Here is a 27,477-nt window from a genome sequence, read left to right on the forward strand (position 1 = left end):
TTTTGCTTTTGTGTTTCTGTAGTTTCTTTCCCACAAATATATTAACTTATTTATTTACTAGTTGGATATCCGTAGTCCGCTCCGCACCTCTCCCTCAGGCTTGCCCCACAGAAGCCTCTCCTCTCCTCCTTCTCTCCCTCAGGCTGGCCCATTGATCCTCTCCTATCCCCTTCTCTCCCTCAGGCTTGCTCCAGAGGCCTCTCCTCTCTTATCCTCTTCTTTCATGTCAACATGCCTTGCAGGCTGGATGAGTCACGCACAGGCCATGCCCACATACAAGTGGCAGTTGGAACAGAGTTTTTTCCAGGTGAGGAGGGGGAGTAGAACATCTAAATCCTTAGCATCAGAGTATGTTAATAATAATATAAAAAGTACTAATGGTCTGATGATCAATTCGAAAAATCCTTTCTTAGCGAGCACCTAAAAGCCAAGAGGAAAATACGTGCCAAATTTCAAGTTGTAGGCTTTATGGTTCTGGAGATTTCGTGATGCTGCATGAGTGGTATTTTGCATGCATGCATGCATGTATGTATGTATGTATGTATGTATGTATATTAAATTTATACAGGCAGTCCTTGACTTACAGCTGCAATTGAGCTCAAAATTTCTGTTGTTAAAGGGAAACAGTTAAGTGAGCTTGCCTCATTTTATGACCTTTCTTGCCACCCTTGTTAAGTGAATCACTGCAGTTGTTAAATTAGTCAAATTATTGTTAAGTGAATCTGGCTCCCCCATTGATTTTGGTTGACAGAAGGTCACAAAAGGGGCTGCAACGGTCGTAAGTGTGAAAACTGGTCATAAGTCACTTTTAATCATGCCAATGTAACTTTGAACGGTTATTAAACAAACTGTTGAAAGTCAAAGACTATCGGTATAGCTGATTAAAGATTAAAGATTAAAAATCCACACTATGAGGCACACCCCGAAAAGCAAATGGCTCTGATGTTTTTAGACGCACAGAAAACATTCGACAATGGCGGGGGGGAGGCTGGGGGGAGGGGGGGGAAGTATATTAGGCTTGAGGAGGGGTGTTAGGTTTTAAAATAATAAGAAAACATTCAACAATGTGAATTGGCGTTTTATGCTGTTGCAACTGGAACCGATGGGTTTTGGCAAGAAATTTACCCAAACTATACAAACTATATTCCACAAGCAATCAGTAAAGATAATGATAAATGGAGAGCTGACAGATCCTATTGAAATAAAGCCTCCTACATTTTGTCTTAACATTAGAAATCTTAAACAGAAATCTTAAAGAGAAAAATGAAATAAAAGGAATGAAAATTAAAAAGGAAGAATATAAATTACAAGCATTTGCAGATGACTTGGTTTTCATTCTAGAGGATCCATTGGAAACTGCTCCCAAACTAATAGAAAAAATAGAGAAATATGGGAAAACAGCAGGATTGAAAATAAACGAAGATAAAACTAAGATCTTGACAAAGAATATATCAACAAGACGAAAGGAAGAATTAGCAGAAATCTTGGAGATGCAAGTCACAAACAAGGTTAAATACTTGGGGATATTTTTAACAGCAAAATGTAGTGCACTTAAAGAGAACAATTATTATAAACCTAAACGAGAGATTGCGAATGATTTGAAGAAATGAGAAAATTTACAACTATCAATGATAGGGAGAATACATACAAACAAAATGAACATTCTACCCAGAATCCTACATTTGTTCCAGACAATACCAATCAGATTAGGGAAAGAATACTTTGATGATTTAAACAAGATAGTGCTGAAGTACATTTGGCAGGGGAAAAAAGCAAGAATAAAATTAAAATCACTACAAGATGCAAAAACAATTCCAATTAAGAATTGTTACCAGGGAGCAAGTTTGATGTGGCTTAAAGAATGGATAACACTAAGGAATTCTAGACTATTGATTGTAGAAGGTCATGACTTATTGTTGGGTTGGCATGTTTTTTTATGGTATAAGGGAACTAAAACACAGAGGTATTTCAGAAGATATTACTTAAGGGAGGCATTGCTATTAAATTGGGAAAAGATAAAAAAGCAATATTATTTAAAAATTCCAGTCTGGCTATCAATTATTGAAGCCTTTTCATACCCAATAATATAGAAAAAGGAACAAATGGATATGGTGAAATGTTGAATGCAGAGGGTGAACTTAAATCTAAGCAAGAGTTGGAACAAGAAGGAATAAAAATGAATTGGTTTTCATATGTGCAAATACAATCTAGATATGATAAAGATAGTAAAGAGGAAGGTTTTTATGACAAAATGACTGAATTAGATAAAATTTTAACAGGTACTGATGAAAAAGTAATTAAAAATTATATGGACTTTTACTAGAGGTTAAGCTAGAAGAAGAACAAGTTAAAGAACCTATGATAGTGTGGGGGGAAACTTTAGGCACGGGATTGAATTAGAAAAGTGGCAGAAATTGTCGTCTCAAAATTATAAAATGACAGTGTCAATAGATATAAGGAAAATTTATATAAGATGTTTTACAGGTGGCATCTACCCCCGACGAGAATAGCAGGAATGTTCAAGAATAAATCAGTGTTGGAAATGTCACCAGACACCGGGTTCATATTACCACATGGTGGACTTACACAGAAGCTAAAAGATATTGGACTAAAATTCACAGGTGGTTGGAGAAAATGACACAAAAACATATAGACTTTAAACCAGAGACCTTTTTATTGGAATCATACCAGAAATAAATAATAGAGACTTGAAATATTTGATTGTAAATGTTTTAACAGCAGCAAGAATTGTATTTGCAAAACACTGGAAAAATGAGAAAATATCAATGCAGGAGGCAATTATTCAAAAAATTATGGAATGTGCGGAAATGAGTAAATTGACATTTGAAATTAGAGAACAAGAAGATGAACAATTCTACAAAGTTTGGGATTTGTTTTATCAATGGTTAGATAAAAAATCATGGTAATGGAAAAAGTGGGAGAATTTTTTATATTCTAAGAATAGTGGAATTATAGATGCAATACCATAAGAATTTAGCACTGTAAAACAGATTAGAATGATGTAATGGAATGATGTATATATGATTTCAATATATAGAATATTTTGTTTAAAATGTAGGAATAATAACAGCAGTCGAACTATTGATGCAAAATGATGTTGTGTGTATGGATTTAATAGCTAGAATATCTTGTTTAAAATTAAGGAACAATAATTACACTTGAAAAATTGATATATAACAATAATGCATTTATGTTTACCTAATGAACAATTTGTGATTCGATATATAACTGTAGGTAGTGACCATGGAAACCAAACAACACGCTCTATGAAATGGAAGAAAGTTGTATGTGTTTTATTTTTTTGTCTGTTTTTGTTTGTTTAAAAATAAAAAATATTTTTTTTAAAATCCACACTTAAAAATCCACAGTTCCCCTCGTTCAGTCTATAATCCAGATTATTTGGTTCCTCTTCTAATCCCAAAGTAAATGCAAATTTCCTCAGCCGTAATATCAGCTAGTGAAGATGAAAATTTTGTCCATTGTATCTAGGGGCTACTAGGTTGAAGAAGAGAAGACTATATGCAAGATAATAGTTGGAATATCAATTACAGGTACTCCTCAATTTATGCCCCATCATTTAGAGACTGTTTGAAGTTACAACAGACTTCCCCGGGGATTACATAGCCTCGGTTTCTGGTGCCCCCCACTCCCAAAATCAAGTGATCATATATTGGATGCTCAGCAAGCAATCTACATTTTCAGCAGTTTGCGGTGTCCTGAAGTCATGTCACCATGATTTGCTGTTTTTTTGCTGGAAACCAGCATTTATTTCCGGTTTGCAACAACAACAACAACAAAAACACCGATTGCGAACAATGGATTCATTTAATGACCACTGTGTTGACTCAATGAACCCTTAACTGCCTCAAATCAGATCATAAAGTGGTGTCCCGCTTGTAGACTGGCATGTTTTATGGCCATAATTGCGGGCTCAGTTACAGTAATAAGTCGAGGGCTACCCATATGAAGTCTCTTGAGAGAATATTTTTATGTAAAGACAGACAAGCAGACACAACCTACCTTGCCTGAAGATTTAATGCCTTTGATCATGGCGAGACAAACCAGCATCCAAGCAGCAAAGAGGCAGCCAACAAGGGCTGGGTCAAGACCCCCACTCTCCTCTATGGAGTTGGTAATGTGCAAGGCCTTTCGGTTCCAGAAATAGATAGTGGGAGAACTGTCCATGCATTCAGATTCTGTGACTGAAAACAGAGAGAGGGAAGGAGAGAACGAGAAAGAAAAAGAGAGTCTGTTAGGGTTAGGGGCAAATGACCAGCTTTTCTTTTTCCAATTATGCTGTAATAAAGAAAACAGGACATTTCGTTTGGAATATTGTGGAGAAAGTTCATACGTGTCTAGTACATCTAAACCAGGGGTATCAAACTCAAGGCCCAGGGGCCAGATCGCGAGGTGTGCTTAGATCTGGCTCGCGGGGCCGCCCTGGAAACAGTAAAGGACTGGCCTGCAGTGCCTCTGCCAGTGAAAATGGAGCTTGGATGATCTTTGCAAGCTCTGTTTTCACTGGCAGAGGGTTACAGGAGGCAGTCACAGCCGAAAACAGAGCTTGGGAACCTGTTTTCGCTCGGAGGGCACTTGGGTCACTATAGGTGCCCTCAATATGAATGCCGTCAACCTGGCTATGTCCCCCCCCCCCAGCCAGGCCCCCCAGCCCAAGGTCAAACACAACCCTGATGTGGCCCTCAATGAAATTGAGTTTGATACCCCTGATTTAAACATAGAGATTTCCAGAATGCCTCTCAACCAAATAGATGTTTCTTTTTCTCATTTCATGGCAGTTCCATGTTATTTTAGAACTGCAAAGATTACAAAACTGACTTTAGCAAGTACAGAAAACATGAGCAAAAGGCAGGTTTATTTGCACAGCCACTGTTCTTTCACTAACTCTAGCCAACCATATATATAAATGCAGAAGTATTTTCAGAAAAGGCAATGAGGGTTTTTTTCCATTTTGAGGCTTGCATCCTTCAGTCTTCAGTTCCTACACTAACTGTTTGCCCTTGAAATGTACTGTAATTTGATGCAGTCAAATGTATTTTCCCAGACTGCAAATATAGAATGCGTTTCAGCATGTAGAAAGTCTCAATTTCAAATTATAATCTATTTCTTGATACTTAAGCAGGGTTGGGAAAGATTCATCTCTGGAAATCTGCGAAGTCTGATTCTATTTGGGTGTAAGACACTGGATAGATGGACTAATTGCCCATTTGCCCTCAGGTAGTTTCCAATGTGTCTCAAGTTCTTGCAATTTTTTCCTAGACAATTCAAGTGCTTTGCCAACTTTCCAGGGTGAACAAATAAAATATGTTGAGCCTTTTCACGAAGGTAATAAAAGTACCATTAAAAAATTTCTCTTCCAATGTCTGCTCATTGCTACTTTTTGCAGAATAAAGAGCAATTTATCATTAAAATTCCTCAGCTTCAGTTCTGAGCTACAAGTGCCTGTAAGCGTGAAAGTTTCTACTTTTATGTATTTCAAAAGAAACAGACAATTTATTTTATTTATTTAGCATATAGATTTTGTACATTGGAAGCCAGGAGTCTACAATGTTATTATAGAATAATAGTTTGGCTACCTTAAGATGATAAGGCTTAACAATAATAAAATAGTAACAACAATAAAAGAGAAAGCCATAAACAACATTGCAGGGGATCTTTTTTTAAATATACTCGAGTATAAGCCTAGTTTTTCAGCCCACTTTTTGGGCTGAAAAAAGCCGCCTCGGCTTATACTCGAGTCAGTGAAAAATTTGCCCGAAATGGAGGAGAAAAAGGGGCGGGGCCATGCCGCTGGGTGACACTCGTGAATGGCCCAGTGCCCCTGTGAGTTTCCCCTCCCTCTGTGTCAGTTTGCCGCGCAGCGCGCACCGCACCATCCCCCCTCCTCACGTTCTAATGTAATGCAGGGCTGTCTTACAATTCCCCTTCCTCCCCCTCCTGCCGCTCTGCAACGATGTCCCACCTCCTCCTTGTTATGGCAAGCAGCCACATAGCGATGTCCCACCTCCTCTGGTACAGTGATCCAATGATAGGAATCACTGTGCCGTGTGTCATAGGAGGCGGGACATCGCTCCCGCGGCTGCACGGGACATCATCATCACAGCGGGACATCAGCATCATGAGGTGAGTGAAGTATTTCATTGAATACACCGCTAGTTTACTGTTTTTCTTTGAAATAAATATTCAAAAACATTATTGGTATCTATTTTTATTTTTGAAATTTACCGGTAGCTGCTGCATTTCCCACCCTAGGCTTATACTCGAGTCAATAACTTTTCCAGTTTTTGTGGTAAAATTAGGTTCCTCGGCTTATATTCGGGTCGGCCTATACTCGAGTATATACGGTACTCATAACAAAACACTGTAGAAAGAGTTTGGTCCATGGAACCAAATGACAAAGATGTAAATGACCACTAGATGGCAGCAATTGTTTTTGTACCAATTTTATATTCTTTAATACTTGTACTGCAGTTTTTCCAATATTGGCAAGCGTGGAATTCATTTCCCATGTTGGTAGGAATATTCCTATGTTGGTAGGAATATTCTTGGAGTTGAAATCCTTTCATTTTTAAAGTTGCCATGGTTGAGAAATACTATTTTATTGGTTGCCTAGATTTCTGCAGTCCAAGTATGACAATCCTAGTGGAAAATCACTGTTCAATTTACTTAAAGAAAGACATATAGTGTACAGACTATTTTTATTTAACTACCTTTTCTGCATCTAGGTATGACATTTCATGGCATGGGGGGTGGGGAACGTTTTAAGAGAGCAACTCAAAAGATTGCTGTGTTCCAGCTCAGCCTAGTGATTTATTTACAATCTTCTATTCCTAGATTAGCTGTATTAGCTGTATACATTACACTGTATAGTACAATGATGGCGAACCTTTTGTGGCTTGTGTGCCAAAAGCGGGGGGAGCGCAGGGGAGTCATGCACGGGTGTGTCACACCCATAATGCTATGCGCACGGTTTGCTCATAGGGTCGTTTTTTGCCCTCCGGAGCCTTTAGGGAAGCCTCCTGAAGGCTCCGGAGGGCTAAAACCGACCCTACGAGCAAACCGGAAGTATGTTCCTGAACTTCCGGTTTGCCTGTAGGGCCGTTTTTTTCACACTCCGGAAGCTTCAGGGAAGCTCCTAAAGCCTCCGGAGGGCAAAAAATGGCCTCAAAAGAATGCCAAAGTGTACATGCCACAGGTTCGCCATCAAGGGTATAGTATATGCTTAATTTATACCAGATCAGGAGTCTGTCCCATTTTTGTCCACCCTGACTAACAGCAGCTCTCTGTGATTTAAAAGTGTTTTTCTCATGCCTATCTAGAAATTTTGAATCAAAATCATATCATTTCCCTTTGAATTAAAGCATGGTGTCCAACCTTCTGGCTCCACACATTGAGTAAAGAGAAATTGTCTTGGGCTGCATGTAAAGTACGTTAACATAATTAATGTAAGTCACATAATAATGCTAAAAGTTTACAATCTTGTGGGAATGCATTACTAGCTGTCCAGGTCCACATGTGGCCAATGGACTAGACACACCTGAGTTAGAGCCAATCTATACAGGTAGTCCTCAACTTACAACAGTTTGTTTAGTGACCACTCAAAGTTACAATGGCACCGAAAAATATAGCAATAGCAGTAGACTTATATACCGCTTCATAGGGCTTTCAGCCCTCTCTAAGCGGTTTACAGAGAGTCAGCATATTGCCCCCAACAATCCGGGTCCTCATTTTACCCACCTCGGAAGGATGGAAGGCTGAGTCAACCCTGAGCCGGTGAGATTTGAACCGCTGAACTGCTGATCTAGCAGTAGCCTGCAGTGCTGTATTTAACCACTGCGCCACCTCGGCTCAAGATATGACTCAAGACATTTTTTTTTACAGTTACAACCTTTGCAGCATCCTGGTAACCATTTGATCAAGATTCAGATGTTTGGCAACTGGTTCATAGTTATGACCGTTGCTGCATCCCAAGGTCAAGTGATCAACTTTCACGACCTTCTGACAAGCAAAATCAATGGGGAAGCCAGATTCACTTAACAACCATGTTACTATCTTATCAACTGCAGTGATCCACTTAACAATTATGGTAAGAAAGGTTGTAAAATGCGGCAAAATTAAGTTAGCAAATGTCTCACTTGACAACATAAATTTTGGGCTCAATCGTAGTCGTACATTGAGGACTCGGTCAAAGCACAGTTGGGATGATCTACTCAATCAACTGCTGATATTTTGATATCAGTATTTTAAAGAGCCTTAGGAGAAGTTGGAACTTAATTACTAGGGAAAGAGCTGGTTAAACCATTGCTCCACCCCATATTTCAAGGTTGGGAACGGTATGGAGGAATCCTTGCTAAAAGCAGCATGATTCTGTGATACAGAGATGCTACAAAACCCGAAAAGCCACAAATGCTTTTGGTTTTTTAAAAAAAAGATTTTTTAGTTTTATTTTTCAAAACAGACACAACACATAAAATCCTCTTTCTTTACATACTGTAGAAAGTGTATCAGTTGGTTACAAAAAAAAATTGTGCATTTCTTTCAGTCATCTATGATTCATATTAATTCTAGTATTTTAAATCAAATATATTTGTATATATTGCCATCATCTTACCCCCATGCTCGTTTGACTATAATTGTTTAAACGTCCTTCATCATAAAACATACCAAAAGACATAACCACATACTGGCATCTCATTTGTTATTTTTAGTATCCCAATAACACTATTCCTTATGGCCTATTCTAGCTAAACATCAATAACATTTAGTAACAAAGGTTTCTAATCTTCCTTTCCAAATCAGTGTTTACAATTTACATCCAATTTCCCCATGTTGTACCCATACCTATATATACATTGTCATTATCTCTCCTTAGTTTGATTATATCCATTATCATAATTTAATTCTTTTTTATTAATCTTTATATGTAACTAAACCATTTTTCATCTTCCTTTCATAGGTACCATTCAATCTTCATATCCAATTACTACTTGTTATACCAATACATATGTATACATTATTATCATTTTCAATTGTTTATTTAACCATATCTAGATTAAACACTTTCATCTATCAGCCTGTATCTTTCCAATTAGCTAAACCCCCATAGTATTTATTAACAAAGTTTTCTAATCCTCCTTTCCAAATCACCATTTAAAGTTTACATCCAGTTTCCTTATGTTATACCCATATCTATATATGCATTGTTATTCTTATCCCTCTTTTATTTGACTATATCCTGTATCATAACATTTCCCCCCTACTAATCAGAACTTTAATTGTATCTAACTTAGTTCTTTTTTTAAAAAATTGTTATTGTTGTTGTTGTTGTTATCCTTTATGTATAATCCCAAGGGATTGCTAATCTTCCTTACATGGGTACCATTCAATATTCATATCCAATTATACTCATCGTAACACTACACATTGTATATATTAGTAACATTAGCAGTTATTTATTTAAGCCATATCTATTATCAATAAATTTCACTAGGTTTAACTAATTTTAAATTATATTCTTCCATTTATCAACCTGTATCTTTCCAATAACAAAACAATTTCATATCTTCTGCCATTTGTGGTACCAAATGCTTTTGTTTTTTGTGTTCTCACTTACCTGCGGCTGTTTCGTTTTCTGCTCCTGGGCAATCACTCCATGGAAGGGGAAACTGGAAAGAATTACCCAAGTAGAAAAGACTCCATGCCATAATGACATTATAATATAGGGCAACAAAAGAACACACCTAAAACGAAGAGCAAAATGAATCAGCATTCCACGCTATCCTTGGACATGTATACAGCTGCTTCGATGGAAGAGGGACCTTTTGCAGACAAACTGCAGATTATGTCAAAAACGTTTGAAAAGGAATGTGTTTAGAACATGTTAAACTTCTGAAATATTTCGATTTTCTAAAACAGAGATGCATTTTTTTCCAGACCTATGGACTAGCCCCATGATGGCGAACCTGTGACACGCGTAGCCATATCAGTGGGCACGTAAGCTCAGCTCCAGCTGATTTTTGGGCCTTTTGGGCCCACCAGAAGTTGGGAAACAGGCTGTTTTTGGCCTCTGGTGGGCCTCTGGGGTGTGTGTGGAAGGCCATTTTCACCCTCTCCAGGCTCCTAGAAAGGCTCTGGAGCCTGGGGAGAGCAAAAAACCGACTTTCTGGTCTGACCGGTAGTGGGCAAACAGGGCCTCCAGGGGAGTGGGAAGGCCGCTCCCCAGGCTCTTAGAAAGGGTCTAGATCCCGTAGAAGGCAAAAAACAGGTCCACCGTGCCGTCATGTGCCAGATGGGGGGAGCGGGGATTGCGCACACATGCACAGGGGAGGGTGCATAGAATTATGGGTGTGGGCACATGTGCGCATGACCCCCCGCACTCCCCCCGCTTTTGGCACGCAATAGCAAAAAAGGTTAGCCATCACTGGACTAGCCATTCTAAGCTTTTCCAGGATGAGGATTACACTCCAAGCTGTAGGGAGCAGGCCAAAATAAAACTAAATTAGGCTTGATTTCATTTATGATTTAATTAATTCAAATTAAATATTTTTAATAAAATATTTCTCCAGTCATGGGTTCTTTCCTTTCTATCACATCACAAGCAATCACAATCTGAAAACATTTGAGGATGCAACGGTTGTTAAACAAACCCATTGAAAACATTTGAGGATGCAACGGTTACTAAACAAACCCATTGTTTCCTATGACTTGTTTTTACTAAAAACTAGAAATAAACATCAGATTTCAACAACCAAAAAAAACAACCTTCAAATTGTGCTTGTGTGATCATGGGATACTGCAAACGGCTGCAAATAGAGGCTTACTGCTGAGCACCCAAAATGTGTTCAAATGACAACAGGGAGCCTTCCTGGTTATTGGAACTTCAGAACTAGGTTGGATAGGAACTATAAGTTTGAACTGTTGCAAAGCAACTGGTTGTAAGACAAGAACTACTTGTAAGTCTTTTTTTTAGACCATAAAAGTATGCTTGTTGGTAGCAAAGAGTAATCATTTCCACCCACTAGATAAGATAACCTTTATTATCACTATTTTCTATGAACACACTGGCATACATTTAAAAAATGAAATTCTGATGCCATTTAGAACACGAGTTCCCTAACGTTTCCAGCTTTGCAAACCGGCAGGGGGTGGGGTGGGAATGGTTTGCACAAGCGGCCGACAAGTGTGTGTGCAGCTCCATTTGTACAAGCAGTATGCGTGCATGCCTGCCATTCACATAAATGTAGTATGTGCGCATGTGCTCGCGAACTGCTCGCAAATGAAGAGGAAGGCATGCTTGCTGGACATTTCCATGGTCCAGTTGCAAACCCCTCAGAGCCCATTAGTGGGACTACAGCCCACAAGTTGGGGATCCCTGATTTAGAATACATAATGGAAAAAGAGTCTTGAGATTTAACAAGGTTGATACTAAATGGTATAAAGCAATTACAGAATCTAGTTTTTCTGCTTTGGATGGTGCGAAGCCTCCTAAAGAAAAACGTGCCATAGGGAATGTACCGTATTTTTCAAAGTATAAGACGCATCTCCCCCGCCCCCCCAAAAAAGAGCGTGGAAATGTTGGTACATCTTATACAATGAATATAGCCATTTTGGGCTTCCTGAAGCGACGTCCCATTTTTGCGAACCATGTGGCTGTTTTTAGCAAAAATTGGGATGTTTTTGCCTTATCCCAGCCCTGCTGAAGCGTACAGAGTGCTGCTGGGGACTGGGGGAAGGCAAAAAATTTTTTTCTGACTTACTTCTTTGAAATCTTGGTGCGTCTTATACACCAGTGTGTCTTATAGTCCAAAAATACAGTATATAGGCTGTAAGCTGCTAAGAGTCGCCTGGTGGCAAGGTAGGCAGCAAATTAATTAAGTAAGTAAAAAAATAAAAACGTTCCTTTTGATTAATGGGAAGGTTAATCAATTGTATTTTTCTCACCAGTTGGTTTACTCTGAAGGACTTTTTTTTTCTTTTCAAAACATAAATAAACGTCAGACTTAGAAGAATGGTGACATGGCACTTACCACACAGCTTGCAAAGCCAATGCCTACTAGGCGAGGGCTGATGTGCTTCCAGACGCCAATGCTGCCCTGTCGGATAATCTGCCCAGCGGCCAGTTCCAGGAAGAAGAGGGGAATTCCAATGATGAAGAGGAGCAACAGGTATAAAAGCAGAAAGGAACCTGTCCAACAAGAGGCAACATTTTACAGATTCCAGTCATTCTGGCAATTATTCCACGACACTAAACTGGTTGAAAGCAGGTTAAGCAAACCTCAAATACTGCCCTTGCTTGCTAAAGAATGGATCTTCTCCTTTAAATATGCCTTTTGCCCTTCATTTCTCTTAAGAGATTAATATAGTTTATGGATCGTATTCTGAATGTCTCTTGCATTTATGCCTCTGTTCTCTTTCTGTGCTTCCCCTTCCTTCCCCTTAAGCATTAAGCAAGACTATTTAACCAGGTATTTATATCCATATATAAAGCATGGGTCTCCAACCCCTGGGCCACTATCGGGCCATGGCCTGTTTGGAATGAGGTTGTACAAGTGACCTTTGTGCATGAAACTCCATTTTTGCGAGCAGCTGGCACTCACACTCGCTCCATTTGTGTGAACAGTGGGCAGTGCACACATGCGCCTGCTGATCACACAGAACATTTCCCCCCCCCACCCGCCACCTGGCTGCCACTGCAGCAATGTATTCAGCAGGTTCTGACCAGTTTTGGAGAATCGCTAGCGGAAATTTTGAGTGGTTCAGAAAACTGGTAAATACCACCGCTGACTGGCCCCGCCCTCTTCTATTCTCTGTCTCCCGAGTCCCAGCTGATTGGATTTGGATTTGGATTTTATTCAATTTGTAGGCCGCCCTATTCCCCGAAGGGACTCAGGGCGGCTGAACAAAGCCAAGGGAGAGGAAAATTACAAAAAGTGAGACAAAGACAAACAAACAATACAAACAGTTTAAAAGCACAACAGACACAGCAAATTCAAGTAGGGGGGAGGGAACTCAACCCCAGGCTTGCTGGCACAGCCAGGTCTTCACGGCCGTCCGGAAGGCCTAAAGAGTGGAGAGGGTCCGAATCTCCACGGGGAGCTCGTTCCAAAGGGCCGGGGCAGCCATAGAGAAGGCCCTCCTCCGAGTAGTCGCCAGCCGACATTGGCTGGCAGATGAAATACGGAGGAGGCCTAATCTGTGGGATCGAATGGGTCTGTGGGAGGTAATCGGCAGAAGGCGGTCTCTCAAGTACCCAAGTCCAATACCATGTAGGGCTTTATAAGTAATAACTAGCACCCTGAAGCGTATCCGGAGACCAATAGGCAGCCAGTGCAGCTCGCGGAGGATAGGTGTAACGTGGGTGTACCGGGGTGCACCCACAATCGCTTGCGCTGCTGCATTCTGGACCAACTGGAGTCTCCGAACACTCTTCAAGGGCTGCCCCATGTAGAGCGCATTGCAGTAGTCCAGTCTTGAGGTCATGAGGGCATGAGTGACTGTTGTAAGATCCTCCCGGTTCAGGTAGGGACGCAATTGGTGCACCAGGCGGACCTGGGCAAACGCCCCCCTGGTCACAGCCGACAAGTGGTGATCTAAAGTCAGCTGTGGGTCCAGGAGGACTCCCAAATTGCGAACCCTGTCTGAGGGGCATATAATTTCACCCCACAGCCTGAGAGATGGAATACTAAGCCAATTTGTGGGAGGAAAAAACACAAGCCACTTGGTCTTGTCAGGATTGAGAGCCAGTCTGTTCACCCCCATCCAAACCCTCATATCCTCCAGGCACTGGCACATCACGTCAACCACTTCACTGAGTTGGCACGGGGTGGACAGATACAATTGAGTATCGTCCGCGTATTGGTGGTATCCTATCCCGTGCAGTCGGATGATCTCTCCCAGCGGCTTCATATAAATGTTGAACAGGAGGGGGACAGGACCGACCCCTGCAGGACCCATAATTAAGGGGCCTAGGGGTCGACCTCTGTCCTCCAACCAACACCGACTGCGACCTGCCCGAGAGGTAGGAGGAGAACCACCGAAAAACGGTGCCTCCCACCCCCACCTCTCGCAACCGCCGCAGCAGGATACCATGGTCGATGGTATTGAAGGCCGCTGAGAGGTCCAGGAGCACCAGAATGGAGGCACGGCCCCTGTCTCTGGCTCTCCAGAGATCATCGGTCAGTGCGACCAAAGCAGTTTCCGTGCTGTAGCCAGGCCTGAAACCAGATTGGAAGGCGTCTAGATAATCGGTTTCCTCCAAGGACCGACGGAGCTGAAAGGCCACCAGGAGGAAATGGGAGGAAATCAGGAGGAAATGGAGATTTTGCAGTAACCTTCCCCTGGAGTGGGGAGGGAATGGAGATTTTACAGTAGCCTTCCTCTGCTACACCCACAAAGCCACGCCCACCAAGCCACACCCACAAAACTGGTAGTAAAAAAAATTAAATCCCATCACTGGACCCCTGCCTTGAAATGTTGAACCATTTTAAAGCTGATGAAATGGATCACATGTATGATTTGTTGTTACAGTTAAAAGAAAATTGTTTAAACATACTGTTTCCAAATATTTAGAATTTTCTTTATTGTGAAAGCATTCATTTCAGACAACACTGTTTAGAAATTGAGTGTGTGGTGATCTTTGTAAGTTTGTCCTGGGCAACTAGATAACTAAAATTGTGAAAATCTAGAGCAGTGTTTCTCAACCTTGGCAACTTGAAGATGTCTGGACTTCAACTCCCAGAATTCCCCAGCCAGCGAATGCATTCGCTGGCTGGGGAATTCTGGGAGTTGAAGTCCAGACATCTTCAAGTTGCCAAGGTTGAGAAACACTGCTCTAGAGTCTCCAATTCTCACACCATGAAAATAAGTATTTAAATTGGTAGATAATGTATTCTGTAACAGATCTACCATTTCAGTTATCTGCCTGCTTTTGACCAAACTGCTAACGTGGCCTAGTTGCTATTTGTACTTTAACTCAGAAAATCATTCCTTTTCCATTTACAGGGAAACCTAGTATCTAAATTTTAGATATTACATACATATAGAATAGTAAAAAGATGAAGATACTGAAATTATAACAGAGCTTTATAAGCTGCTATTTCAGAGTCATTTCTGAGAAATCATAATTTCTTAGAAATAAGGGAGAGAATCTTGCAATAGAAGTCCCAAGTCCCAAATTTGGCAAACTGCTTACCTCCACCATTTTGATGACACAAGTAGGGGAAACGCCAGACATTGCCGAGTCCAACAGAAAAGCCAACCTGGGCGAGGATATATTGAGCCTTTGATCCCCAGGTAGGGCGGGCATCTGGTTCATCAGACAAAAGATCCTGATGGGATTCACCTTCAGGGTCTCCAGCTACTTCTAGATCTACCTTGGATTTCTCCATCAAGGGAGAGAGTATGTAACCCAAACACACCAATGTATATGTGGATACACACTGATGCAGAACTTATGTTCCTAAATATTAGTCTCTGCTTAATTAGAAGTTACACAGCAGATTTCCCTCTTCCCTGATCTAGAACTCTTTTCAAGTGTAGTACTAGAAAAAGGTTAACTACACTCTTCTAAGTGTATGGAATCTTTGCACATTGACAATAGATCCCTTATTGGCTAGGAAATGTATGCTCACCCGTCAGGTATTTAGTATTTGAAAACAGCTTTATGCCCTCACACTGTCATGCAATTTCAGAGGCACTAACATGTCCTAAGTATATCTAAAAAAATAAAATGTGTGTATGTGTTATGTGCGTGTGTATAGTATTAGCACAATACAATACGTTTTTGATTATAGGTTTAGAACGTATTTCAATGAACTTATCTGTCTTCAGTCATAACCTATCAAATTTGTTTTGGGTCACTGTATGCATGAATAGCAGAGTTTTAAATGAGAAAAAAAATACTTTATTTGGCTTAATGAACTGTGCATGTAATATGATTTATTTATAGACACATGCTGGAGGAAGTTCTTCAAGAAGCAAATCTAGAAAAGAAACAGTGACAAAGAGGTTGAATGAATGGACAATCCACCCAAAACAATTAGTTGAAATGTTAAGATTAATTCGGGAGCCACAATCCTGGCTGTTAAACACCAGCTTGGAAAAAACAGAAACACCCCTTAAATTCAGAGAATTGCCAGATGATTCCTTCTGTTGTATTAATGTTTCTCAACCATGGCAACTTATAAGATATATGGATTTTATCTCCCAAAATTCCAAGCCAGCATGGAATTCTGGGAGTTGAAGTCCATGTATCTTAAAGTTGCTAAATTTGAGAAACACTGCTCTCTCCCTCTCCTATCATCCATCCATCCATCCATCCATCCATCCTCTACACACACTAGTGTTACTCTAATAGATCAATGTTTCGTATGTATGTATGTATGTATGTATGTATGTATGTATGTATGTATGTATGTATGTATGTATGTATGTTCGTTCGTTCCTTTTTCTTGCTTGGATAAACAAAAGGTTCCTCTAAACCAGAAACTGAAATTTAATTCAAAATGTAGGTTCAGCCAGGTTAGAAGTTTAGGGATAATTTCCTCAGCTCAGTTTGGATGTAGCTTGCAGGATGAAGAATGAAAATTGGGACTCCTTCTTCCCAGTAAATTGGTACAGCAAATATAAAAAACCAACCTAGAGGCTGGCCACAAAGGGAGCCTGCTTTCAGAATCCAAGAGTAAAACTTTCTGTTCCAAGGGAAAAGTACCACTGATATACTACTGGAGAAAGGACTAAAAGGCACCAATTGCCTCAACAACTACGTCTGAAGAGGAAAATCTTTTAAAAAAATTCAGCCTGGCCTCATTGGGATAGAATGTTCTGTGAAGAACTTACCCATTTGTTTTGGCAATATGAAAACTGATCTCCCTCCCCTTTCTTTTGTGCATGTAAATGTTTGGCTGATAACCTTGAGGATAGGGCCCATGCCCAATTTTAACTGACATACCAAAGTAAATTCTGTGGCGCACTGCATTTCTGAATTCTGATGTGAATGTGTGTGAGAGGTGGGGGGGGGCGGGAGGAGGAGCAGGAGGAGGAGAAAGAGAGGAAGAAGAAGGAGAGGAAGGAGGAGGAGGAGGAAGAAGAAATAGTAGTAGTACACATTTTTTTGCCTGAAAATGAAGAGAAAATAACAGAAGGGGAGATAAATCAAGTCATTGCCTGTTCTGGAACTGTTTTTGGTTCCATGTTCAGAAACTTAATAAGTATTTATTGATGGCCATCAAGTGAAAAGAAAAAGCCAAACATTCCCCAGAACAACATGCTTTTCAACTCTTTTTTTTGGACATGTCTATATTTTGGTCAGGGAGATTCAAACTGCCTCAAAGTGTTCATTCTTCTTGTCCTAATGGTGGCTTCTATAATTATTCAAATTGACATAAGCACATATAATTTAGATGCTTTACAAAACGTCCTGGTAAATTTGAAACTTTCTTTTTCTCTCTCTCTAAACAAACAGAATGGCTGTTTGTGGCTGAGAAAGAAAAGCTAGCTCTCATGAAATAGCCAGAGATGGAAAAGAAAAATGTGAGCAAATTCTCCATTTGTCGGGGTAGCAGATTTATCTTGAGGAAAAACCTGGATTTACCATGTTTAATAAAGATATTCATTAATTTTTTTCTACAGACTGATAACTGTCAGAAACTCTTGTTATTTCTTTTAGTTATAAGAACTAAAAACATTAACAAAAATAAATTATCCAAACCTATTTCCGCTTAAGTCTTTTATAATGCACTGGAAAATACGAAATAAAAAAGCAGTAGCTATGCGAATCTCATTAAGGGAGATCAAACTTGCCAAACTGATGAGATTTACATAGCTACTTCTTGCTTCTTTCTTGTTCTCCTTTATAATCCTAGACCAAACTTTCCCACTTCTTTTCACTTCTTCATATTGTGAGTTAAATTCTTAAAACATTTCCACCTAATTCTAAAATATAGCTTACCACCTTCCAATTCAACTCCTGGGAACTCCCTTTTGTGTTCTTCTTAACTCTTTTCTGCTGAAAAAGAGATTTCTACCAGCACCGATACGTCCGTCATCGTGCAATTACAGTAAGATTTAAAGGAATTTGAAGATAAAATCATCCTCATTGTATTCTCAAATTATGTATCATAATTTAGTTGAAGCTATTGTGTTTATGGATACACCAAGAGCCGCAGGTTCCTGAACAAGAGAGCGCCAAACATAGATTGGCCCACCCAAGTGATGCCTTTCATAGTTTGGTTTCAGAGCCACTAAAACAGTTTGGTTGCTATGAGTAATGATCCTCAGAAAGGGCTCCTATGCAGATTCGTGTGGATGTTTTTAACATTACTGATCATGGAGTTATCAGTGGAGTAGCTCTATGAGTGAGGAGCTGGAATTTTTAAGTTACAGTGGTAGGGGAAAGTTATTGCATCTTCATAGCGGTTGCACTATGGGATCCTCTAGTTCAGGGGTGTCAAACTCACGGCCTGCGGGCCAGATGCATCACGCGCTCCCCCCCCCAATTTTAGCGAAGGGGAAAAAAGTTGTCATACATCATGTGATGATGACATATCATTGCGAGTTTGACATCCCTGCTTTAGTTCCAATTTGTTCCTCTGCAATAACCAACCAGGGATGGTCATCAAGATATGTGAAGTATGATGTCATCCATGTGCAGATGGTAATTAACTTCCTCCACATACTTTCCCCTCAAACAGGAACAGCTAACCTGGTGTTTGACAATTGCCTGAAGTGAATGAAGGCTAATAGAATTGTCCTGATCTAGGATTTCCAAGTGCATGAAGCAAGCTTCTTGTCCTGACAAAAAAACCTTTTATTAATGTACTGTGAATTCTGCTCATTCACATCTAGCAAAGTGGATTTACAAACACAGACCTTATCTGGCTTGGAAAGCTGACAGGCCGATATCTGTAAAAGTTGGCAAAAAGTCTCGGAGACTTACGAACCAATTAACCAAACTAATTGTCTCCTGCAAACTCCACTCCCCCTTTGCTTCTCTTTTATTTCCTCTGGGAGGGCCCATTCATTGTCCATCTGTGGCCTTACTCCCAAGTCGACCCCTGTTCTTTAGCTGTTCCCTTCATCTGGCAACTCTGTGCATGCACACACTGGGAACAGGCTCCAGACTCAGAAGGCAGCTGTAAGTGGCTTTTGCCTCTGGCCCCTTCCCTGCCTCTGACGCAGAACCCTCATCAGAGCCTTCCCCAGACTCCAGGACTGGCCTATGTTCCTCCCCAAACTCGTCACTGTCCGAATCTGCTGCCAGTTCCGCTAGTGGGCCATAAAAAAAATAAAGCTGAATCTTAGTACAGACTGTCTCTAATTTCAGAACAAGTTCCATCCCTAAATCTTTTTTGAATTTGTATGTAAGTGGTATTTATGAATGCACTGTTACTAGAAACGATGGAAAGCGTTTTCCCCCCTTGAGCTGACAAGCTGTATATTAAAAATGCATGTCTACGATACTTCATGAAAACACTGCACAGCTTCAATGGTTTATCATCTTGAGGAAGGAGAACACCTTCCACCTTTTTAGTAATAGGCAGTCCATTCATTAAGTACCAAGTATATTTATCCTGTGTTTGTTACTTTATAAATAATTGCTTTAAATAAATAATGACTGTGTTTATTAGTAAAGGTAAAGGTTCCCCTCGCACATATGTGCTAGTCATTCCTGACTCTAGGGGCTGGTGCTCATCTCCATTTCAAAGCCAAAGAATCAGCCCTGTCCGAAGACATCTCTGGGGGTCAAGTGGCTGGCATCACTAAATGCCGAAGGCGCACGAAACGCTGTTCCCTTCCCACCAAAGGTGGTTCCTATTTTTCTACTTGCATTTTTACATGTTTTCGAACTGCTATTTTGGCAAAAGCTGGGACAAGTAACGGGAGCTCACTCCGTTACATGGCGCTAGGGATTCGAACCACCGAACTGCTGGCCTTTCTGATTGACAAGCTCAGTGTCTTAGCCACTTAGCAAGGCAGTGAACATACATAGTACTACTTCCTCCCACTATTTTGTCTGCAAGTTGGACGTTCTTAACTGGGTACTTTCTACCTGAAACACATGGGTCTCTGGACAGATGATTCTTCAGCTTGAGAATAAGGAAAGTAGCTTGATCTGAATGAAATGTCATTTCTGCTGAAGCAAGAGTCTCCAAACTTGGCAACTTTAAGACTTCCAGAATTCCTCAGCCAGCCATGCACAAGTCTTAAAATTGTCAAGTTTGGAAATCTCTATGCTAAAAGAACATGCACATAGCCTGGGCCTAATCATCTCACAACTGGGTTGTTGTCACGTGGTCTACAGGAATGTTCTTTTTAGGACAGAGAAATTCCATATTGTGCAGCATGCAACTACTCCTTTGGTAAATGGGATATCTAGATAGGACCATACAGAAAACCAATACTGAAAGTGCTTTCTGGAGGCTAAGTGATGATGCTGACGTTAGTCTGTAAAGCCCTAAAAATCAGGATTATTTAACTAAGCATTATTTAGGTATTTAGGTATTTATTAATATTTGTATGCCACCCTTTTCCCTGGGGGGACTCAGGGTGGCTCACAATTCAAAAGGAGGGGGAGACAAACCAAGTTACATATAGGACAGTGCTTCGTTAAAAAACACAACATTCATACAATTCGGGTACGGTGAGGTCTTTAGCCCCAGGCCTGTCGGGACAGCCAGGTTTTAAGGGCTATGCGGAAGGTCTGGAGGGTGGTGAGGGTACGAATCTCCACGGGGAGTTCGTTCCATAGGGTCGGAGCTGCCACAGAGAAGGCTCTCCTCTGCGTGGTTGCCAGTCGACATTGACTGGCTGATGGAACTCGGAGGAGGCCTAATCTGTGGGATCTAATTGGTCGATTATTAGTCGACCAATTATCAGTCAATCCTGAAGGAAATCAACCCTGATCGTTCTTTGGAAGGACAGATACTGAAGCTGAAGCTCAAATACTTTGGCCACCTAATGAGAAGAAAGGACTCATTGGAAAAGAACCTGGTTTTGGATAAGATTGAAGGCAAAAGGAGAAGGAGACGGCAGAGAATGAGATAGATAGATAGATAGATAGATAGATAGATAGATAGATAGATAGATAGATAGATAGATAGATAGAGTCATTGATGAAATGAACATGAATTTTGGAAAAACTCCAGAAATAAAGGAGGAAGAAGGCCTGGTGTCCATAGGGTCAGACATGACTTAGTGACTGAACAACAAAATTATGTGTGTGTTCGTATGTGTATGTGTGTGAGAGAGAGAGAGAGCAATCTTCACTAGGAAAGTTAATTCCAACAATAAGCCTGGCTTTGTGCCAGTGGTGATCCTTTGTTTTGTGCTCTTTTTTCCCAGTTCTTCCATCTATGCAAAAAAATATTTCTCACAATGAGAAACTGAGGTTGATCTAATCTTCATGGAACAAGGGAAGGTCAGATAGGAAAGGCAGCAATGGGTGCCAGCCACCAAGAGAGAGAGAGAATTGAAAAAAGGGGGCAGCCCTGGAACAAGATTATAAATGCCAGTTGTCCTCTGCAAATACCTCATGGCTTTGTTTGCTAACCTTAATCTCCCACAAATTGGGAGAGACTTTTCTATCTTTAGCTCTGCAAATTACACATAAACGACTTTTGGTTCTTCAAGGCAGTTATCTTAAATCAAATTGTGAAGCAAGACCAGTGTGTTGTGGGTACGTAATTACAAAAGAACTTTCACATGATATGACAGTTGGCCCCCTAAGCAAAAATGTCCAGGGTACATTTAACTGCCTCTTTGATAGATAAGGCTAGGGACAGACAATAGTACGAAAAGACTTGAATTTATTATAATTTGCAGATCACTCCAGGTTCTAACCTGTCTTCAGAACTTTATCAGAATAGAGAAAATATCTGGAATGAGACGAAACTGTAGATGAATGTTGGGTGGTGTATTAGTCCAAGTTCTTTCATCTGTATTTTATTTTTAACTAGCTGAATACCTGTGCTTCGCGACGAAACTATGTGATTGGGCAATGTAGGAGAAATCCGGTTCACTCCGGTTCAATTCATTGGCTTAGTGGTGATCTGTGATTAAAACACATATGGAAATATCGATCCCGCCACCTTGAGTCCGAAAGCAGTTGCATAGGTGGAAGTCATAGACATTTTGGTGAAGTTTAATACTGTAAACCGCTCCTGAGTGAAAGAGTGGAATGTCTGCCAGTTTTAACTGAGATAACAGAATGTGAGGCAACTGGCAGTTGGAACAGAGTTTTTTTCAGGTGGGGAAGGGGAGTAGAATGTCTAAACTCCTTAGCATCAGAGCGTGTTAATATAAGGCAATGCAGTTGGAACAGAGTTCTTTTAAAGTGGGGAGGGGAAATAGAACTCCTTAGCATCAGACCGTGTTAATTACTGTATAAGAAATAGTAATGATCTGATTATCATTTTGAAAAATCCTTTCTTAGTGAGCACCTAGAAGTGAAGAGGAACATATGTGCCAAATTTCAAGTTTGTAGACTTTACGGTTCTAGAGATTTCATGATGAGTGAGTGATATTTGGCTTTAATCTATGTATATAGATAAAAGTAGACCAATCTATGAATGGGCACAAAGGGGTTTCTGATTAGCTTCTATATTTGATTCCTGATATCAAAAACATCAAGAATTGAATCTGGAACTTTTGTGTGCAATGTAGATACTCTAACACAGCTTTATAATCTTGTATTTTGCAATGGCTTAGTTCTGAATGTTTTGTACTTCAAACAAGTTTTATTAAAAGGACTATGGAAATAATTACCTTTGCCTAAAATAGTCCCTAGCAGTTAGAACAAACAACTCTGAGTTTGCTTAATTAATCATTTGATTCCATTTCGCTTATGATAAAAGGTGACAAAGATAATCGTGGTTCCAATTAAATCACATTTACTCAAAAGGATACAGGGTTTGTGAACTTACCTATGAAGTAGGCTTTTCAAGTGATCACACAAGTATGCAGTGGGTATATGTGTTTCAGGGCAATGATCCCACCTTCCTCTATTTTTGCAGCTTCTGGATTTTTGTGGTTCACAAACTGAATTTCTGTGGTGCAGCAGTCTCTGAAACAGAATAACAGCCTTAAATTAATAGCATTCATTCAGAAATTCATTTATTTGTATACTTGCTATTAAAACCCCTAAAACCTTATGAGACATAAAATTATACAATTTCTCCAATTTCAATGAAACAACCATTTTAAAATGATACAATCTGACCAAGGGTTGTATAAGTATGTTTGATCTGATGCCAATAAAACAAAATATAGCTATAAGGGATTATTAGGTAGCATGCTAAAAATATGGGATGAATAAAAATGAAAAATCCAGATTTTACCACTACTTGTTTTTATATTAAATATTTAAATTTGTGAAAAATGAACAGACATTTGAACAATGGAGAGAGAATTTATAAAGTCTTCAAGAATTATTAATACAACAAAGATGAAGTCTTTTGAGATTCTGTCTCAGAATGGTAACAGACAACACACGGGCTTTAACATGTAATATAATCCCAAAGGAATTCCAAAATAAGATTTGACCAATTCGAAAAACAAATAACATGAAAACATACGTATAATATGAAATCTATCACAGAAAACCAGGGGTGAAATGCTATCAGTTCGGGTGAACTGGTAGTCAGATGTGTGACAGTCAGCAATGATTTATATTAGATAGAAATCACACTGCACAGCTGACTATTGCTCAGCTGATTGCCGGAACTTTTTAAAGCATTTTTTTACTACTGGTTTGGGCAAAGCTCACATTGCTACCAAATCGATAGCAAAGTTAAGTGGATTTCACCCCTGCCCCAACCCCTTAAAGCAGCTGCATCTTTGCCCAACATTGTGTGGCCAATCCTTTAAAGCAATATTTCCCAACCTTAGCCATTTTAAGATATATGAATTTCAACTCCCAGAATACCCCAGGTAGCAATGCTGCCTAGAGTATTCTGGGAGATGATCTATAGATCTACTTTAAAGAAAGTACCTCTACTTTAAAGAGAGGTAGACAGGTATTACCCATGGGCCCCTGGTTGCTCCAAATAACCATCTTTCTACCAAATCGCAACCCTATTGCTCAATGTTCTGGGTTCGAATGATAGTGAACAACAGTGTGATCAGCTTGTGGCTTTTTCACACAAATCCTGTCATGTACAGAAAGATGACACAATCGATGATGCACTGCTGGCTGCTGTAGTCCTCTCAGCGCCTTGGCCCTTATTTCCTTGTTTGCTTTCTCCAAAGAAAACATATAGATGAATAAGCAATGGAGTTGTTGCCTCAAAATTATCCTCTGGGACTGCAATGGAAACTGATCAAGTTGGGCACATCATGTCTGGACTGCAAAACTCCAGATGGCCTGTAGAGGCAGCAAATGTAACCCTTTACTGCCTTCTAATGATCATCTGGATTTTTGCAGCCCAGATATGGAGTGCTGAGAATTGGCAGGAGAGAAATTGAGAGGAGACAAAAAGTCGAAGGGGACTCTCACAGCACAGTATATTCAAGGACACATGAGGTGGTCCTCAGGGAGTGTTTTGGTCATACTGAGCAGATGAGTTTGCTAGTCTCTGATCATATCAATTCAATACATTTTGAAATCCTGTTGTTAAATTTTATTATCAAAATAATGGTATAATGAGGAAGAGAAATGAAAAGAGAGAAAAGTGTAAGACAGAGGGGGAGAAGAAAAAAAAAAGCATTGACTTCTGACTCCTTCTGGTGCAATAGAAAAAAGATAATAAAAGGACACCCCAACTTTTTACTTTTATATAATAATATGTACTAGCCATTTCCATAACAACAAATCTAATCAGCAAAACCTAGAATCAACGTTTCATATTTTTTTTCCATTTCAAGCAGTCCAAAAGTGGTTTTCAAGTAAAAACAAAATTATGTTAATATATCTTAACAGGAAAAGATACTTATCAGTCTCTTGTCTTTATTCCCAAATGTTTCCCAGAAAAAGGAACCAACACATAATTATTATTATTTTTCTTTTCTTTTTTTTTAAAAAAGAGAGCATTCCATCTGTTTATGGCCTCAAGCAGTCAGGTTCCTCTTAAACAGGTTTTCAGTGATCTGAAGTCGGTTACAGAAATGCTAAGGGCATGCTGGTATTAAGTTCATTTTATTTTGCAATATATCTGACCTCTTAGCAAGAGGCAGCCTGTTATGGTGGTTAGAACAGGTCTGAGAGAGGTTTGGTGCACATATCACACTAAGTTGTAGCTTGAAGCCACAATAGATGTACTCACAGAACACACTAATTTAACAAGAAGCAAATGTGATGTATTCGATGGATGGGGAAACAAGCCCCTCTTTCAGCCTACACTAGCTCTCCCAGGATTGAGTTTCCCATAATAATAACATAATATTTAAATATTTAAATACAGATTCCCATCTTTGCACATGTTCTTCTAACCTCAAATCCCCTATTCACTTCATGCTTTAGCGACACTTAAATTGAACATGCCTGCATCTGGCTGCGGTTATGTCCTCACAAGATGGAAAAAGATTTGCCAGAGTATTGAAATTGGCAACAGTTAATATCATCCAAGGCCAGGTTCCTCTTGTCACGTGTGATATCCATACATTTTGGTCACTTGGAAAAAGCATGCTCAAAATTTCATAGGAGGCTTTAATTAACATAGTACAAGTATCCTTAACTTACAACTACAACTGGGACCAAAACATCCATTGCTAAATGAAGCAGTTGTTAAGTGAATCACCTCCAATTTTATGACCTCTTTTACTGCAGTCATTAAGCAAATCATGCTGTCATTAAGCAAACCTGACTTCTCCCACTGATTTTGACAATCATGTGACCTCCGGATGCCTCTACCGTCCATACATGCCACTGCCAAGTGCCCAAATTTTGATTATGCAACCACAGGGACTGTGATGGTCATAACTACGAGGACCAATCCTAAGTCATTTTTTTTCCAGCACTGGTTTAATTTCAAATGTTTGTTGAACTAATGGTTGTAAGTTGAGGACTACCTGTAATACATTTGCAGTGAAGGATTGGTCCTCTCCATTCATATTGACTGAGCACAGAGAGAATGGCTGGGTTCTCAGAACCCCTACAAATAGGTTTGCGTATTCAGATGTAATGCTCAAACAAAACAACCATGTAAAAATGCAAAGATAGCAGGTGAGTTGCCATAACTTATTGAAGTACCAGTTAATGCCTTGGCAGCCTATTACAAAGTGCTGCATGCAGCCAGCCCCAATTTTGGAATTCGATCTACTGAAGCCCATATATTTCTGCAAGAAACTATGCCCACAATTCTCTAATCCAAAATGGCACAAAGTCCTAGTCCCAGAGCCAGTTCAAAAATCTCTGTACCACCCACCTTCTTGTGCCCAGTTTAGTATCATGTTACAATGTGACCTACAAGCCTTGGCATCAAAGCCCTCAATCACTTTAGAAGCACTCATTAAAAAAGTGACACAAGCCATCGACTTGCCACTTAACCTCCTCTCTTAGATTAGGAGACTATTACAAATTAAGATTGCTCCCCCTTGCTCCTATTACCCTTCTAAACATATTTATTCATCATATTTATATAGCTGCATAGTCAAATGACTCTGGGTGGCATACAGCTAAGTTAAAAACCAAAGATATAAATTCATTTTATTATTGTTAATATTAAAAACATGAACATTATAAAAGGCACAAAACAAGTATTTTAAATTTAACTACTTTTAATTTAGATTGGCCTTTCTCATAATCAATTTTGTTTTCCTCCTGGTTTCATAAATGTGGTCACTCATTTTGCGATTTCGACTTCTCCCACTGACTTTGCTTGTCAGAGGCCATCTGGGAAGATCACAGGTGATCACATAACCCTGGGATGTTGTAACCGTTGGAAAAATATGACGGTCGCCAAGCACCTGAATTTTGATCACATGACCGGGAGATGTTGCAACAGTTGCAAATGTGAGGACTAGTCATAAATCACATTTTTCAGCGCAGCTATAACTTTGAATAGTCACTAAATAAATGGTTGTAAGTTGAGGACTATCTGATGTTTATTTCCTTTACCAGCTAATTGTAAACTCAGCTTAACTTTACAGGCAATTATCTTCAGGTTCGTTACCGTCTGAGTATTTTTGACAAGATCTCTTGGTCTATACCACAGTAGAAGGTATTGGATATAAGCCTGGAAAAACTAAGGAGAATTTAACTAGACCAGAACATGGTTGAAATGCTATCCAGAATTCTCAGTTTTAGGGAACAAAAAAGAAAAGTTATGAAGTACCTTGGAAATCATTTCCATATTATGGAATCATAAACACATGAGTGAGGACACATTAGCAAATTAGTCTCTTTTGAGAGGGTATGCTTAGTCACATGTAACTAAACAACAATCTATTGAATTATCACAGAACACAGGGCTGCATATTGCCAATATATTGCCAACATTGAAAAAA

At 39.7% G+C, this 27,477-nt stretch overlaps 1 protein-coding gene across 2 annotated transcripts in view; it reads right to left on the reverse strand.

Annotated features, from left to right (window-relative positions):
* SLC6A16 (solute carrier family 6 member 16) overlaps positions 1-27,477 on the reverse strand; it is a 50,430-nt gene that overhangs the window by 18,885 nt on the left and 4,068 nt on the right. For both annotated transcript variants that reach the window (XM_032234521.1, XM_032234522.1), the window contains 5 exons: positions 22,959-23,098; positions 15,230-16,019; positions 12,066-12,223; positions 9,653-9,779; positions 4,042-4,223 (listed from right to left, as the gene is read on the reverse strand). In XM_032234521.1, coding sequence (XP_032090412.1) covers positions 4,042-4,223; positions 9,653-9,779; positions 12,066-12,223; positions 15,230-15,425 — 663 coding nt within the window. In that variant the 5' untranslated portion in view covers positions 15,426-16,019; positions 22,959-23,098. The remainder of the gene's footprint in view (positions 1-4,041; positions 4,224-9,652; positions 9,780-12,065; positions 12,224-15,229; positions 16,020-22,958; positions 23,099-27,477) is intronic.

This window comes from Thamnophis elegans, chromosome Z (genome assembly GCF_009769535.1).
Source record: "Thamnophis elegans isolate rThaEle1 chromosome Z, rThaEle1.pri, whole genome shotgun sequence".
Classification (NCBI taxonomy): Eukaryota; Metazoa; Chordata; class Lepidosauria; order Squamata; family Colubridae; genus Thamnophis; species Thamnophis elegans.